The sequence below is a fragment of the Mirounga leonina genome, unplaced genomic scaffold (assembly GCF_011800145.1).
Source record: "Mirounga leonina isolate KUSES-001 unplaced genomic scaffold, KU_Mleo_1.0 Mir_173, whole genome shotgun sequence".
NCBI lineage: Eukaryota > Metazoa > Chordata > Mammalia > Carnivora > Phocidae > Mirounga > Mirounga leonina.
In genome coordinates, this window is record NW_023270447.1 from 56,919,747 (window position 1) to 56,937,760 (window position 18,014).

The 18,014-nt window shown below is 56.5% G+C and overlaps 1 protein-coding gene across 1 annotated transcript in view; it reads left to right on the forward strand.

The window, feature by feature from the left end:
* The window catches only part of LOC118018981 (metalloprotease TIKI2-like), a 40,110-nt gene that overhangs the window by 6,777 nt on the left and 15,319 nt on the right, over positions 1–18,014 (forward strand). The window contains exons 3-4 of the mRNA XM_035017733.1: positions 1,682–1,856; positions 16,323–16,413. Coding sequence (XP_034873624.1) covers positions 1,682–1,856; positions 16,323–16,413 — 266 coding nt within the window. The remainder of the gene's footprint in view (positions 1–1,681; positions 1,857–16,322; positions 16,414–18,014) is intronic.

Sequence of the window (18,014 nt, forward strand, 5' to 3'; positions counted from 1 at the left end):
GGTTGGGCACCAATCTCTGATTGGGTACTGGCAGGGCTGCTGCATACAGCTGTGCAGGTTGTGCACTGAATAAGTTAACGGTTTTATCAGTCATAGCATTGCCTTGTCATCCCAGAACAGTGAATCAGAGAAGCCCCTCCCCTCCCACTCTTGGGAGCACCCTGGTGCTTGGCCGGCAGATATCAGAGACAGATGTCCTGGCCCTATCCAAATCCTTGAAGGCTCAGCCTCTGCTGACGTCTCCATTTTCCTCAGAAAGAGTGTTGACAACTTGTCAGTGGCTCTAAAAGCCATGTGGCTGGGCCGCATGACCCTTGGGGGCTAAGCCCTGCAGGACTTTAATCTCCTCATGCCAACTCTCCACCTAGCTAGCCCATCAGTCAGTGAGGCCTCGTGTTCTGTGCGTTAGCCTGAGTTGATGAAGAGAGAAGTGGAAGAGGAGACTCCAGGTGGAAGACATCCTGTGCACAAGAGCTTGGAAGGTGGAATGACAGTGAGCGGTTATGGGGAAATAGGGAGGATGTTCTGACTCATGCCTCTATCTCCGCCGTGGCTCGTGGCTTTTTCTCAGGCCCCGCCCACCCTTGGAGGCCACGGTGCTAGGACAGCTGGACCTGACATCCAGGCTGAAAAGACAAAACGCTGGGTATGAAGGAACCCAGGAAGAGGCAATGCAGTGAGGGAGGACAGTGCGATTTTATGTTCAAGGTTCCAGAAACCTTTCTGGGCACCTACTGTGTGTCAGGCACTGGGGGCCCAGGAATGACAACGGCTCTGTCCCTGGACTCAAAGAGCTCTCTGCCTAGTTCAATAACATGTCAGTGACGCTTGCCCCCAGCCACAGAACTGGGTGTGAACAGTGGGCCCAGAGCTGAGAAATGTGGAAAGTTCCAAGCCAGGTTGTGGAATGAACCATCATTATGGGAGGCAGCTGTGGTCCTGTAGTTGATGTTTTTAAGAAGGGCTGGAGGGATTTGGTTCTGCCCTGGCAAGTAGTGAAGCTGGGAATGGAGAGATGGTGGTGGCCAGCCAGGGCTCAGGTCTTGGGGAAACCGGAGGCTGTGACCTCTCCTGTCTTCTCTGTAGGGTGGGCTGGGCTATTAACGCAGCCCATGACAGCACCCACCATCTCATCTAATCCCCATCTTACACATGAGGAAATGAGCTGAGGAAAGTTAAGTAACTTGACCAAAGTCACACAGCATCAGAACGAGGCCTGAATCCAGGTCAGCCTGATCCTGTACTCTGTGGTCTTCCTGCTACACCAGGCAGCTCAGCTGACCCTCCACACCCGCCTGCTGACCCGAATTCCTTGCACGCCGGGCTGGGTGCTGAAGGGAGGACAGTAAAGGAGCCGAGAGCCGTCTTGCCTCCCAGGCCCTCTGCGTTCTGGAAGCAGAGGGTCGACAAGGCAGAGACACAGCAGCCATACCTCCTTGTGTTGCACCCCACCAGCTGTGAGGCTTTGCACACGTCTCTGGATTTTTCCACTCTTGCTTTCTTCATTTGTAAAACCGGGATAACCACACTCCTCTCAAAGCATTTTTGGAATTGATGAAAAACCCAGACAAAAGGTATAGCCCACTCTGTGGGCCATTTAAGAAAGGTAAGTGGCCCGCTCCGCTGGGCTTGGTGTCTTTGCCCTGGGAGCACTGAGGGCACCTCTGTCTGGCCTTTGCAGCTGCCCAGCTTCATCAACACCACGCTCCCGCCGCATGAGCAGGTGACAGCGCAGGAGATCGACAGCTACTTCCGCCACGAGCTCATCTACAAGAGGAATGAGCGGATGGGGAAGAGGGTCATGGCGCTTCTGCAGGAGAATGAAGACAAGATCTGCTTCTTTGCCTTCGGAGCAGGTTGGGCTGGATGGGGAAGGGAGTATTTGCAGAATCTTTAAGGGCTGGGAGATTTGTTAGGCCCTCTCCTGACCGCTCCTTCCTAAAGGAAAACGTGGAGGTCCAGAATGGAGCAGGAGAAGCCATGCCCCACACTTCTCTTGTTTCTAGCCAGGGGTTCTTCCCTAATAGGCCCCATGGGCAAAAGGGGTGGCCCTGCCAGGGCCAGGACAGCTTCTGGGGCCCCTTCATGCCCCAGGAGGCCATGCTGAGCGCCCAGAACAGAGGCTGGCTCCCATGGCCAGCCCAGCCTTGAGCCCACCCAGCAGAGCCAGGGCCAAGCCTAGGAGCGCCACGGGGCCTGGTGGGGAGAGGCGGGCTCTGGCACCCCATGGCCCGGTCCAGCTCCCTCTGGGCTATGTGACCTTGGCACAGTACCACCAAGGGCGCAGACCCCTCTTCTATGAGTGGACAGTGATAGCAATGACTAGCTGATGAATTAAAAATCTCTATCATGTGAAAGAGTTATAAAGATTAGCAGTAACACTTCAGTAACCTAATAGCAGGAACTCAGAATGGCAGCTAGCTTCACTGTCATCCCAAGCATCAGGACGGTTAATACACGCTTTGTCATCCCACCGTGGGCCATAAGCTTGATGCTTCTCCTGGGGGCTCTGGCGTCTCTGTGCAAAGGGAAGTCCGGATGTCCAGGTGCAAGGCTTGCTGCCCCCCGCCCCCCGCCCCCGGTCTCCTCTTCCCTCTTCTCCCTCACTCCTTCCTTTCCCTGTGGCTGTCTCCCGTGATGATGGGACCAGGGGATGGCATTTGCCTCCTTTATCAGCCAGCTTTGGCTCCAGAGCCACAGGATAGAAATGTATGTCTTACTCATGTGGGCTCAGTCCACCCCCTGCTGCGTGACAATGAAGGAAGAGGGACCACCGTGGGGGGGCGGGCGAGAGCACTCACGGCTACTGCCTCTCCGCCCTCCTTCCGCGGCCCCTGGCCTGCGCACCGCCTGCCCGCTCAGGTCCCTGTAGCCCGGGCTGGTCCTGATCCTGCAGTGGGGTGTGTCTGCTGGGGGAGGCCTGCCTCCCCCGCCCCACCATTCAACCCCATACACGTCAAGGGGAGGGCCAGGGTCCTCCGACTATGCCTGTCTTCCCTCCTCTGTGGCCCTCAGCATGGGGGCGGCTCATGGGACAGCGTCGACGAGCCACCCCTGCAGCTGGACAGAACGAATCCCTGCTAGCAATGGAGCACGACCACGGCCTGTTCCCCTCTGACAGCCTGAGTTTACGCATCTGAACAGAAGGATTCAGAAAGCACGGGGGCCGCTGGTGACTCCAGGGGCTATTCGAACAGTTTTCAGAGAAGAGAGGGATTCCTGTTGGGGTATCTGGAGAAGCCAGCAGGAGAAGACCTTGACCAACCACGTGGAGAGGGCCAGGCTACCCTCCAGGTGCAGGATACCTACTGGGGACCTGGCATGAGTCAGGACAGGTTTGGGGACGGTGAGGGGAGGAAGTGCTCCCCAACACACCCTCTCACCATCCAGCTGCCTCCCTACTCCTCCCTCCATGGGCATCTGGGCAGTGCTCCTGCTCCGGAATGGTCCCCCACTGACTGCAGAAGGGGAGCCATTCTGAGCGGATCCAGCCTCCCGGTGAGCATGATCCCTGAGGGAGGCCAGTAAGAGCTCCAGCATTCCACATGGCCCACCTGAGTGGTAGGGCCGCCTGCCCCAGCGGTCCCAGGACCCGAGACCAGAGCCACCCGGGGTCTGAGCCTAGCTCTTTCCTGTGGGTGAGGAAACAGGGGAGCCTGGAGATGAACATCACAGCAGTGCGGGCGGCCCTGGGCACTGGCCTGCTTCTCCTGAAACCCAAGTCCGTGGAAACACAAATGCCCACTCAGGTACTCGACCAGCACGCAAGCACCATGCCCACCTCTAGTTTCCTCCCCATCTCTGCAATCCAGCGGGTCCCTGGTTGGTCCTGTTGACAGACCGCCAGAAAGACTCACATCCGTCTACTCTGTCCATCCCCATCGCCCGCCTCGAGCTCCCTGAGGGCCCACACCATGTGGCCATCTGTGTTTTCAGTAGCATGTAACAGGTTTCAAGCTTGATGAGTGTATGAAAGAATGAATGAGTGAAGGCATGAACACATGAACGAACAAATGTTGACCGGCTCCTCCCCTCCTGGTCTCGTTGGGCCTGGTGGACACGACAGTGGTAGAGTCAGGCCAACGCGAGCCCCACCTCGGCTCTCAGAGGTCTGCTGTCCAATAATAAGCCCAGAGCCAAGTGCAGATCTTGCTGGAAGCTGCCGCTGAGGCTCAGCCCCTCCTGAAACAATGGTCTGAGAATTTCAAAGCTGGCTGCAGCCTCTAAGCTCAAGCCTGCCCGCCTCATCAGAGCCCCGGACAGACTGAGGGCCCAATAGGCCAAGATCTGGGTGAAGCTCATGGCAAGTCAGGGAGAGAGCCAGGACCGGAGCCCTGCACCCAGGAGCTATGATCCAGGGGCTCTGTTCTTATGTGCAGTCAGGGAGCCCACTGCACAGACCTGTTTTGGTGCAGAACATGCCCACACACGATCCGTAGCGAGAAAAGTCCACGCCCACCTCACTGCCTTCTTATGGCCAAGTAACGCCCGAGCCCCACATCCTACGGCAGGCTGGAGATTGACGTGCAAGGCGGGCACAAACACCCTCGGGCAGCATGCAACCTGCAGCCGGCCTGCGGACACAGCAGTCCGCTCCACACGCCACTGTCAGGGGCCTCTGCAGTCCCCTCTCAGGCCTTCCTCGGCCCACCTCTGCTCCAGCAGCCCTTCCTGGAAGCCCCCGGGCACAGACTGGGGTCTCCAGTGCCGAGGGGCAGTCGGCCGCCCCTTCTCCCTTCTGCTCTACGGAGACATTCGGTACAAAGAGAAAGAGGTTTGGTGTCAGGATGCTTGGGTGTAAAGTGGGGTTCTACCACTGTCAGCTTAGAGACACCAGGAAAGCCATGTCACCTCTGTGGGCCTCAGTCTCTCATCTGCAAGACAGGGATAATATACCTGCCTTGTCAGATTGTGCTAAATATGTGCATTTTCAATCACAGGGTTAAAATTCTCTACCACAGTAGAGGGATCTTTATAATAAAAACTCCTACTGTGTGCCAGCCACCACTCCAGGCTCTGAGATTATATTACCTTTGATCTTCATGGTAACACCATGAGATGGGCTTTATTATACTCATTCTGCAGATGAAAGCTAAGTCCCAGAGAGGAAGAATGGCTTCCTCAAGGCCGTGCAGGCAGACCTTCAACTTGAACCCTGGCTTCTAGGGTCCCAGTCCCAAGCATTTCCTCCATACGTGGTGCCCTTGCTCTAGAATTTCAGAACTGTGGACGGTTTTGTGGGAAGGGCATCCTTTTATCTGGCACATCCCACAGAAGAGTGGTGGCACTATTTGACCCCTTGTGGAGCTTGTTCAGTGGCAACTGGTGTGTGAATATGTGTGACAATTCTGAGCCGGCCTGGGTGACATCTAGGGGCCCAGACGGAAGCCCTGCCTCTCCAGGAGGTGGCTGTGGCCAGTGTGCAAACCCAGATGTTCTGGAATGACTAGGCCACTGTCATGGGGAGGAGTGCCAGCCCAAAGGGAGGGAAGACCTGATTCTCGTCTATCAGGCTCAAAGACAAGCTGATCCTGCAAGGCCCCCACAGATCTCATGCAGGTTCTTGGATTTCTTGGGTTTCTTCTGCTCTATAAATAACTTAGAAAAATAGTACTAGGTGGTGAGTTTTTATTAACTACATTTATTCAATTTACAGGCTTATCTAATATTCTGAAATTATCTCCTTTCTACCATGTTCGAAGTTAAACATCTTTTGTTTTAAAACAAACAAACAAACAAAAATGGTGATATAAGGCAAAGGGAGCTTTCAGAGCCCTTACTTGGCCAAAGTAAAAGCTGGTAACTATATCATTCCCCCTACCCACCCCGCTTTTCTTACGGTGGGACAGAATTGAGCACGCCTGAAACATGATGGAAAGAATGTCATAGGAGGGGTGAGGCTGCTCAGTGGGGAAATTACTAGCCCAGGCTTCAGAAAAGGCAGGAAGGGTGGGGGGACCAGAGCTCAAGTCGAGGGTCTGGCCATGGGTAGAGAAGGGCACTTCCTCACCTGTAATGGAAGGAGGGAGAAGGCCGGCAGATGGGTGATTTGCTAATGGAAAAGTCACCTGGTGGCTTTCTAATCAGAACTCCTCTCTAGGGAGGGTAAAGTCATCTGTAGAAAAAGAGGAAGCAAGTGGAGTGTTCTTGGTTTAAAGAGAGACCATTTGGCCTAAATGCAAGCCAGACTGGCCATAAGAACTGGCATGGACAGGAAGTTAGAGAGGTCTCATCACATGGGCCAACTGTGATTGGTGGGTGGTGGCTGCCTGGAGCCTGGTGGTGTGAGGGATGATAAAACCACATCGGGGCTCAGCAGAGAAGAGGTCCTGATTGGTTAGTGATGCCTGCCGTGGCCCCGGAGGAGGGCACACGTCTGCCGCCTATCTGCTTTGACGGCTAGGAGCACAGACCCAGACCCCTGACTGGCGATGAGAGCCCATGAACCTCTGAGGGGCTCCAGTCACAGGCTGCAAGATTTTCTACAGCAACACTGAACAGCTAGGGTGTAAATGTAAATGCTGTCCCCTGGGCCTTCTCCTGATTTGATCCTAGCACCCACTGCTCACTGAGCATCCCACTGCATGCGCGCTACCCCAGGGCAGGGCCCATAGCTTCTCAGAATCGCCAACGCCTAGGAGATGTTCTACAAAGGCATACTAGACCAAATCGCCCAGAATCAAGTTCATTCCATTTAGTCACACAGTATCTCCTAGGCCCCAGGCCCCAGAGGGATAGGGAGGCCTCAGTCCCAGGCACTAAAAGAAAATTACAGTTTTGTCCCTAGCTCCAGGGAACTGGGCCTCCTTGAGATGTGTTCATTTATCAGCTATTCCGGAATCTGGAATGGATTAAGTAATGCAGGAGCTGAAGGAGCTGGGTTGAGATACAAACCAGACTCAAAGGTGGACCAGATAACCACTAGGGCCCACTCTTTTCAAACTCTAGAGCCAGTGGTTACCGTACATGCCAGACCCCTAAAGTGCTATAATCTGAATATGTTTCTACCTTCTGGCCTTCCAAAGCCCTTTGACCCTGTCTTTCTAGGGCGGGGTGGCTCTAACACCCACCATCCTATCCTCCCAGCCTTCTCACCTTCTAGTATAGTTTGCTTCAGTCACTCTGGGATTCGTGGGAGGGTTTTGGAGCTAAGAGCTTCCAGCCCCTGGAGAGCCCTCTCGGTAGGGCTATGGCCGCCTGCCCCCATGAGAAGCAGAAGTCCAGGCAGAAATCGTTCTCAGGCGGGCAGTGTGAGCAACAGGGACAGCGTGCTGGGAGTCTTCCTTGCCCCAGCCCAAGCGCTGCAGGCCCCCACTCAGCAGCACACCGGGGGCCCGGACACAGAAGCCGATTGGTGGTGAAGGCCCCGGCTCGAGAGAAGGGATAGGAGCCCAGTGCCCCAAACACCAGTAACATCTTTCTCATTAATAACAGCGGCCACAGCTCCCTGCAAGTGGCACCATTCTGCTTGAAGGACATTCATATGACTTTTATGTCCTCAATTCCTCTTGGAGGGAGACAGGATGGTATTTATTATTCCATTTGGCAGACGGGTAAATCGAGGTGCAGATGGGAAGTGAGAGACACAGAACTGGAGTGAAATGATGGTCACGCTGATAGGCCATTCTTACTGATGGCCAGTCCCCCCACCCCCCAAAAAAGATCCAGCTGCTGCTTGGACCTCTGTTCTGCTGACAGTACCCTTTTCCTCTTCTGCCTGGGCTTTCCACGACCTCCTCTCTAGGCTCCCACAGCCCCGTGGGATTTCCTAATCACAGCCCTGCTTGTGCCGAGCCCCTTTGTCATCTCCCAGTCTAGGAGGGAAGGTAAATCAGAGAAGGCTTCCTGGAGGAGGTAAGAACCAATTAAAATTTTCCTGGTGCTGGTCCAGCTGCCTTCCAGTTCCTCATCATCCCCACAGTCCTCGGGACAATACCACACCCGCCTCCCTCCCGCTGGGGTTCTCCACTCGGCAGCCTCAGGAACAGAGCTCATGGCTGAGCATAGAAGAACAGCCATGTCCCGTGTAGGGCCTCTTTCACCTTAGAAATAAGGGGCACAGCTAACAGGCAGCGCACACCCAGCCGCTTTCTCCTCTCCCAGGGGAACGCGCATGGCCTGCCATACTCCCCACGCTGGAACATGAGGCCACAGCATCCGGAAGTGTTTCAGAATTTCCAACGGAGCTTCAAAGGAGCCTACTCCCCACCATGTTCACATCTGGCTGCTGGCACGCCTACTCCGGGCTGTGATCCTTGGCCAGAGTCGCCCTTCCTGTTTCAGCCCAGAGGAACATCCCATCTGCTAGCTTGTCCCTCCCTGGAGCCAACCCTGCCCTCTGGGATGGGGGGGAGGAAAGAACGGAGGACCCATGTCCCAGGCTGGATCTGTCAGTGAGCCGGGACTTAAGGAACGTCGGCCATGGGTTCGGCACTCTTGCTGGGCCGCGTAGGGAAGGCAGGAGAAGGAAATGGCCTCGATTAAGAGCATGGGCTTTGGAACCAGACTGCCTGAGTAGGAAACCTAGCGCTTCTCCTTAGAGGAAGTAGCCTGAGCAGACCAGGTGCTTCACTTCTCCGACGTCAAATTTCACCCCAGTCAGGGGGCTGGTCCTTGGACTGCTCAGTGCCTGGGACAGCACCGTCACTGGATAAATGTGAGCTCTTGGTGTTATTAATACTTCCAAGTCCTCACCTGTCAGAGCCCACAGTTCCCCGAGGACAGGACTCCCCCAACCCAGGAGAGAGCAGGGCCACCCGGGGCAGAGGGGGTGGGGGAAGGCAGAGGTGCTCTGTGGCCTCTGAGGACCCAGATAGGTCACGGCTCCAAGTGACAGTGAGGCTCAGGAGCAGATTGGCCAACAGGGAGCTCTCCCGGGTCCCAGGTGCTATAATTCCAGGAGAGGAGCCTCTGGATGTCGTGGAGCAGTTACCTTGGCCACAGTGAGCTCCTGGCTGGGTGCCACACCCTGCAGCCACATAATCCATCACAGGCTCTGTCTCTGGGGCTCTCCCCCAGAGCCTTACTGTGATCTCGAACCCCTCTGCACAGTGATCCCTTGGGTCTAGAGTGGTGTTGGACCCCAGGAGGAAAGGCCGCCATGTCTGACCCATCTCAGGGTCCCCAGGGCCTGGCTCATGCCTGACATGTAGGAGATCCCAGGAGGGGCTTGTGGAGGAGACACTGCTGAAACCCCCAGGGCTTATGTCCTCACTGATAGGGTAGGGTGCATGGAGGAGACTTCCTCACCTCGAAACAATATTAACTGAAAGACGAGCTGGTCCAGAGAATGAAAAGGCTCAAACCCTAGGGATTTTAGAAGAACCAAGAGGATTGGCGTGGAGGGATGGGCCTGGTGGGGGATGGGGGGCGTGTTTCTAAGAGGAAGGACACAACTGGGGGAGGTCTGAACAGGACCCCCAAACTGGGCAACTGTCAGACAGGTGTCAGAGGCCCAGCAGCAGCTCCAGCCCTAGAGGGAGGATGCCTTGTGCCCAGGGAGCCCCCGCCTCTGCAGCTGCCCCCATGAAGTGCCCTTTAAACAGAAGCACTCTAAGCCATGAACAGGCTCAGGCAAACCCCAGTTCTGCGCCTTCTCTCTGTGTGACACTGGGCCAGTTCTGCTGGCCTCAGAAGCATCGCAGTGAGGTCAAGTGACACTGTGAATCCAAGTGTCCAGTTCCGTCTGAGTTCTGGAGAAATGGTAGGTGGGGTTGCTTTTCTTGGTATTTGTATCCATCCTCCCATTATTTAACAGCAGAGCTGAGCTGACCAGCCGAAGGCTCAGGGCTCTTTGTTTCTGACATCCTAGGTTCTGGCAGCCTCCAGAGAGGAGCAGATGGTAAAGGAGGCAGAATCAGGTTCCACCTGGATATGCCCAGCTCCCTGGAGGGTGTCTGAATCCCCTCTGCACAGGCCTGATAAGCATTCAGTGACTCTCTGCTTAAACACCTCCAGGGAGGGAGGCCTCACTCCCTTACAGAGCTGGACAGTTGCCTGGGAGAGTGTTCTTTGGGCCCAGCTGAAACCTGCCCTCTTAGTCTTGTCCTGCCATGAGTCAGAATCCCATAGCTTGTCCCACTGCCCTGAACCTCAGCATGGCCCGCCTCCCCTTCCACTTCATATTCCAACAACCTGGAACCACGGTGGTGGACCCCTTTTCCCTTTGTGCCCCTGCAAGTGCTCAGTCTTCCATCGTGAAAGCCCTTCCTTTTAACCCCATAGCCCCTGGAGGCCCTCCCTCACTGCAGGGCTCTCGATGCTGTGTAAGGGTTTGCGTACATGTCCCCCCCACCCTGACCCGGACTGTGATCTCCTCCAGGGTGGGGACCATGTGTCTCAGCTCCAGCACAAGACTGGGTGCAGGGGAGGCGTCCTCTCAGTCCTTCCTGAACTAAAAATGCCCCCACCCTGCCCTGGCTGGCTGGTGCAATAGGGGAAAGGAAACCCAACTCTGCCAGTTTCCCAGGCAGAACTTGCTTGGGAGATCCAAAGCCCCGTGGTACCCCCAGTTGCCCGTCCATCCCCAGGTCCCTCCATCCAGCCCTCCTGTCACACTTCCTCAGGAAAACAAACACCTCTGTCACTTGGCATCCGGCTGGCTAATCCTGGCAGCTAGATTAGCATTTGAAAGTTTCCCTTGCATTAATTTCAGACAGAACATAAATATGAGCTTGGGACCCTCTTCCAGGAGGAGAAAACTGGAAACCCAGTGGGCTCACTGGAGAGAAAACATGTGTGCTGGCCGAGGGGAGCCTGTGTTACTTTGGAGCCTTTGTGGGAACATCTGGTTCTCCCCTCTGCCCGGCCCCCCAACACTATCTTGAAATTACCCTGTTAATTGGCGTATTCTTCTTGCTGAGCACTCACAACACTTTTCTCTCCGATCTGGTGAACGCTGAAAAGACACGCATTGCTGACAATTCCCTGCCCCCCAAATGTGAACGCAGGATCCCTCACAGATGCTGACTTCAGAGCAATGTACTAGAGCATGCAGTGAGCTAGGACATGGCTGGATAGAAGTCAGAGCTTGGCCTTGTACCAGCTGTGTGATTTAGGGCAAGTCCTTTCCTCTCTCTGAGCTCTAGTTTCCACGTCTGTAAACTGTGGGGTGCCTCAAAAGGCTGCCACAAGGCTGAAGTGAAATGACATTTGAGAAACACAATGTACCCACGAGATTCACCGAGTAGGAGTTTGTGTTCATGTTATCCAGTGATAGAATCATAGAGGTGGGAAGACCCATGAGACCATGGAGGGCAACTGAGGCACAGAGAGGGGAAGCAAACTGCCTGAGGTCACACAGCCAGTCGGCCGTTGAGCGAGGTTTTCTGTTCTAACCCCACAACAGGGTTCTTCGCTCTGCCTTACCCTGCCTTCCCATGTCGGGAGGGTAAATGGGGGCTGCCAGGCTGGCCAGGCCAGCTGATGGGTGGAGGCTAGATCCAGCCTATGCTCCGTTTGCCGAGTCTGATGCCCTGGCCTGCTTACACCTGGAAGAAGGGGAGCCTTTTCTCTGCACTAACACATCATGGGGCTGTGCCCAATGGGAGCAGGACACTTCCCCTGTTTGTATAGGAATGTCCTTTAATGGTACTGTGGCTTGTGGGGTCCCGGAGACAATCACCAAGCCAGCCCCACTGTTTTACAAACCTATAGTCCTCCTCCTGCCCCGCCACCACGTATGTTCCCTCCATCCCACCCATCCTGGGAGTCCTGGCTACATGGGTCCCTCCTCCGGGAAGCCTTCCGTGATATCCTCAGTAGATTAGTCTCTCCACCGCCATGCCCCATGTTTTCTTTTCTGGGTTCTTTTTCTCTTCTCTTCTTCCCTCTCTATCTCTGTCTCTTTGTATCTCTGCCCTGTTTTTGTCTTTTTCTATCTCTTGCTTTCTGTTTCAGTGTCTCTCCTTTTCCCTCTCTCCCTCCCGCTGTCTCTGAGTCTCTGACAGGCTGTCTCCCAGCCCCTCTCTCCCCCTCTCATCTGTCTGTCTTCTCTCTGTTTCCTTGTGTCCTGGCGCTCTCTCCCTCTCCCGGTCTCTCCCTGGGAGAGTCTCTCTTCTCTCCCGGCCCCTCTGTTGTCTCCTCTCCCCTACTCTCTGTCCCTGTGGCTCTGCGCCCCCCCCCCCCCACTGTCCTCCCTCTCTTCCCTCCTCTCCTCATCCATGTAGCCTCAGCGGATGAAAGGGAACGTGCCTCCCTGTGGAGAGCGGGCCAGAAACAGCTGTCAGTGCTGGAAGGAGCGGCTGAGCGGTGGCCAGGAGACCCCAGGAGCCTGGGCAAGCCCCAACACTGTAGGGCCCCTTTGGAAACTTGCCACACCTTCCCTGCAGGTTCCAGGATGGGCGTGGTGACTTTTTCGGGATTTGTGACCTTGGAGGCAAGCCTAGGCCCTGTCTGCCAGCCCCTGGGGACAGTGGGCACGGGGCCCTGACTTGGGCTGGTGCAAGGCCCAAGCTCCTGGGATTGGTGGGATCTGCTGGAGCATCCCCAGGAGTCTGGGCGGGGGCTACAAGGGAAGCGGATCTGTGAGCTCAAGTCTTCTGGGGCTAGGATGAGATCACGGCAAGGATATGGAGAAACAGGTCTTGTCATTCATTCATTCATTCAACAAACATTCACGAAGCCACCACTGTGGGCCAGACTCGGGCTTAGCCCTGGGGCCAAGGATGAATCAGATGTGGCTCCTGCCCTCGAAAAACTCACAGTCTCCCCTCTAATGACTTGTTGGGAACGAGTTCTGACAGGGGCATCTCTGGAGCGTGGGAAGATCATTCCAGCTGCAGAGTTAACAAGGAAGGCCATGTCTGCAGTGACTCAGGCAGAAGCTGATGGTGACCTGGGCTGGTCAAGCATGGTTAGGAGGAAAAAATCAGGGGCACTCCAGTCACTGATTGGTCAAGACAGGGCCCATGTGACTTGGACAACAGAGCTCAGTTGAGACACATCCTGGGAGGGGAGGGTGAGCTGGATTTTATAGGCTCTGGGGGCTGTCAGGTGGAGATGTCCAGTAGGCCGCCAGACAAACAGGTCTGGGCTAGGGCAGTGGTAGTTCCAGAGTGGTCTGCACCGTATGGTCATTGAAACCATATGGTGGATGGTTTGTCCACAGATTGTGGGGGAGCAGGACGCTATGGTAGGGGACACGGGGCAGTGAAAGGGCTACGAAGAGAAGTGTCGTGGGGTCCTATGAAGTCAGGCCCAGAGAGGGCAGGGCTGGGGCTGTGCTGGGAGCACAGGCTCAGGAATGGATGGCTGGTCTGTGCCGTCCTGGGCCGGGGGTTCGGGGGGGCCGCCCCCTGGAGCTGTGCGGGAGCTGCCTCTTGCCGGGGCAGGGGAGGGCGGGGGGGTAGGTGCAGACAGCGGTCTCTCTGCCCCACAGGGAAGGAAGTGAAGGTGGGTTTGGTTTAGAGAAGGAAAGATGGGATTTGAAAAACTCATTGCTGATTGCTTCCAACTAATTTCTCAAAGTATCTGAAGTCTTCTGTTCAGGGTCTTGAGCTGCTGAGGCTGAGGACGTGGATGGGGCGCTGACCAGACCCCGAAACGCTGTCAGGCAGAGCTTGGGATCCAGCTGGAGCTCTGTAAGGCTTGGGCCCTTCCAAACACCGCCTCCACCAGCATCAGGAATGTTCCTTTCAGAGCAGGTCACACTGCTCGGTAAATACTCTGTGCTGCTCCCGTGCAGCCTGCAGCAGCCTGCTCTCCCTCCTGGCACTTGACATCCTCAGGACAGACCTCTGCTGGGCCTGGAGGCCCTCGCCTTTAAAGGGTCTCCATGGAGGCAGGGAAGGAATTGCCTTTGCTGCCAGAAGTCAGTTCCAAGAACTGTTGGCAGTGAGTTCCTGCAGCCCGCGTGCCAAAGGCCACCGTGCCCAGGCCCGGTCCCAGCTCCGTCACACTCGCGGGGTGGGCAAGACTGGGCACGGTTCTGGGGTCCCGCCGAAGACTGGCTTAGCGTGTCACCCAGGAGTGCACGCTGGGCTTCTCCAAAGGACAGTCACTCGTCCTGCCTCATCAGGACCTTACAGCCCCCTGAAGGGATGCATGCCCATTTGACACTCAGGAAGACTGGGGCTGGGGGCAGGAAAGCCACTTGCTCAGGAGACTCATAGCCATTCCAGGAGCTTAGGTCTCCGTCCTCAACAGGACTGGGTGAAGGCCAGGGCCCTGGGAGGGACTGTTCATGCCTATGTATCTGTTTGTGTCCTGCAGTCAGCTTCCCGGATGAGCCTCACTTATCTCCTAACCTTATACATGCCGCTCCCCCTGTCTGGAACACCCCTCACCCCGTGCCCAACTCCCATCCTCACCTGGCTAATTCTTATCCCACCCTTCAGCTATCACTGCCTCCTCCAGGAAGTCTGCCCTGACTTGAGGTTGTGCTTCTCTCCGCATAGTACTTAGCCCCGATCAAAAGACCTTGATTCTGAGACCCAGTGCCTGGAACAGGCCCCTGTCTCTTCACCCCTGGCTGGCACTAGATGTCCACTTGCTCAATGTTTGTCAGATTAATGAACTGAATCGGTAAAGAAAGGGAAGAAGGGAGGGAGAATACATTTTCGTCGGAGTGTCTGGAGTCAAACCAAAGCCTTCGCCATAGAGTCTGAGAGCCAGGGGAGCCCATGGATCCCTCCCTTGTACACAGAGGCATCGAGAGCATTTGAGCATAATGGATTTGCCCAAGGTCTCAGAGTGAGTGAGGTGGGTCCTGGACTAGAAGCCGCGTCTCTCATTCCCAGACCAGTGGTCTTTCTCGGTAATCCCAAGGTGGACTCCAGGGACAGGGGCAGGCCAGCTCGAGAGCACAGAAGCTGGCCCAGAGGTGTGCAGGGTGGGCGGCAGAGTGCGGCAGGCTCACCCTCCATCCACCTGCTCTGCAGTCCCAGCCTCACCCCCTCTGTGCTGGAGCCTCTCCGTTCCCACCCAGCTTGTCCACTGTCTGCTCTCCTCAGACCCCCCCTGGGGCTGTCAGCGTGCTGACCTTCCGGCTTCCCACCTGTCACCGCCTGTCACAGGCGATTAGAGTAATGGCACAGGGATTTCCCCCCAGGTTCTGGGCTGAATGCGGAGCGGAGGGGAACGTGCTGCCCGTGTGAGTGGGGCCGCAGGGCAGGCACACGGGCTAGGAGGCGACAAGGGGCCACTGCCACTCTGCCCACATCAAACAGGTGGGGGGACCGAGGCCCAGGGAGGACGAGAGGCTTGCCAGGGTGCTGATTCCCAGCAGAGACCGCCTCCAGTCACTTAGCCTCCCGAGGACCCTTCCTAACCGGAGGCTGGGAGAGCCTTCTGTGTTCGCAGACCTCCTGCCCGAGTCCTGCCGAAGGAGAGCGATTTCTGGGACCATCTGGGGCCGAGGCCTCTGTATTCTGAGCCACCGGCCCAGAGCTGGCCTCGGAGTAAGTGCAGCAGAAGCGTGTGTTGGATGAATGATTAAGGGGTTGGGGTGAGATGAAGACCGTCCCCCCCAGCAGGGGCCAGCTTGGTGGTGTTCGGCTCCGGCTTTAGACCCCTTCTGAGCCACCGCCTCTGTCGGCTGCACCTGCGGCCGTTGCAACCACGCGCTGCTCTCTCCTTCTCCAGAATCTGACGCCTAGTGAGCCTTCTGGGGCCATCCCGGGGCCTGGGGTGTAATGGGTGGTCCCTGAATGTTGGATAGAAAGTGAACAAATGAGTCCATGAATCCATCCTCTGCCCTGTGGCGCCTGGTGGGGAGACAGACGTGAACACACAGAACCCACCGCCGTGCTAAGAGAGGGAGCCTCGCGCTGCTGGTAGAACCTACGAAGATGAACCACAGACCTGTTGAGGGCTTGAGGGCTTCTTGGAGGAGGTTTTCTCGGAGCTGGGCCTGGCATGACCACTGTCGGCCGCTTGTTTCTGTTGTCTGTTTTACACAGGCTTAATTCACTTTATTTTTCTGGTATAAAACTGCGGTGGCCGCCGCCGGCACCTGGGACCTGTGCCCAGAGACAGCCCCGCGGGTTATTACAGCCTGGGCCTGGGGTCAGCCTCAGGGTGCGAGGCGCAGTGATGCCACAGGAAACACTTGTGACCCTTTGCCACAGTGCCAGCCGCCGTTCCCTCCATGCTCCCAACACGTGCAGGCTGCTGTTAGCATCATTCCCACTCCACAGAGGAACGGGACGCAGAAACTGGGGCCTGGCGACGTAGGACGGGTGAGCAGCGGAGCCAGGATTTGGGCCCATGCCGAGCTGGCCCCAGGACTGTACCACCTTTGGCATTGGTCCCTGGCCTGAGGCTGTCCCCAGTTGCCGGTGACTTGGCATGTGGCTGAGTCCACTCTGTCTCTCGTGTTCTAGGTCATTTCCTGGGAAACAACACGGTCATCGACGTCCTTCGGCAAGCAGGGCTGGAGGTGATGCACACACCTGCGGGGCAGACCATCCGCAGGTGAGCAGCTGGGGCGTCTGGGGGCACGGGCCTGGCTGGCCTGCTGCCACCGTCCACGAAGCCCGCCGGACCCCGTGCTGCATGGCTGGGCTGCACCCTGTCTTCCTGCTCAGGCCTGCGGGCAAGTTATGAAGAAGCCTCGTAGGGACAGGCTGTGACCAGGCAGCCAAGAGTGGAGGGGCTGGGCTGGAGGCGAGGGGACTGGGAAGGAAGCTGGGAGGTGAGGTTGGGGGCTGGGGCAGTGGGAATGGGAGGAGCGTTAGATTCTGAGAGATGCTCAGGATTTAGACCCTGGTGAGCGGGGGGTGGAAGGACTCTGCAGGACACCTGGGGGATGCCCGGCCCCACCCACACCTGGTCCTCGTCTTTCTTTGAGCGCACCTCTTTGCTGTGCCCCCTACCCCTGCTTTCCCACCAGGGCACACCTACTCTCTCAGATAGCCGTCACTGGGCATCTGAGGGGTTCCTGTCCCCGCCTAGGCTAGGTGTCCCCTGAGGGCAGGGGCCACTTGTGGCCCACGGTGCCAGGGCAGGCATGATGGGCGTTAGCCCAAGCTGGGCAGCTCTGTGGGGGGCAATGACAGGATCCTCGAACTTGGGAGTTCCATGCAGCCCATGCTCCAACCATAATGCGGGAACCTTCTTCACCAGCCCACAAAGGTGACCACAGTGCAGTTTCAGCCCCTGTCTCAGACATGACATGAGCCAGAGTCAGAAAGAAGTTTGAACAATCATAGCGAATATTTATTGATGGTTCATGGTACACCAGGCTCTCAGCACTTTTAGCTCATTAAATCCTTACAACAGCTCCATGAGTTAGGAACTATGAGTATCCCCATCTTAAAATTGAGGAACTTGAGGCCCAGAGAGGTAAAGTCACTAGCAGAGGGATACACAGCTCATGTAAGTGGCAGTCTGGCTCTAGAGCCTCCCTAAACTCCTAACCACTCCCCGTCCTCTCTCTGGGGACTGGAGGTGGGCTTGGGAGTGGGAGTGCTCAGGAATGACTGAGGCTTTGCTCCTTGCTCTGCAGAGATGAGGCCCCCTCACCCAGAGCTTTGAGCCTCTGGTCTCCTAGCTCTGGGCCAGTGCTCACCCCTGTCTCCATGGCTCTTCTAGAAGAACTTAAAAACTCCCTCACATTGGACTCCTTCCTCTTCTGATCATCTGAGTCAGCCTGATGAGACTGTTCCTCCTGCACCTTTGAGTGCAGCATGAAGCAGTTTGCCCTGGGCCAGCACAGGTGTACGCTGGAGGAGTGAGAGGCACAAGACAACCTCGGGGACAAGGCATTCCTCACGCTCCCCTACACAGCCCCAAGGACTTCATCTCGGAGCTCGTTGTGTCTGCCCAGGCCAGGCAGGGTGGGCAGAGAGGCCGGTGGGGCTGTCTCAGCTCCTATTCATCTCAGAGCCCAGGCATTAGAGGAAGGTCCCCCGTCTCTCCCCCTCCCTGCTCGGCCCCACTCTGAGAGCTCTCAGGCTGAGTCTCCAGCACACGATGAAGTCCCGGGGTGGGGGGGGGCGCTGAGGGGCTGGGATGCTGAGGAGACCCCAACAATAAAAGCCATCCTCGGCCACAGGTGCTTCCTGGATCCATCT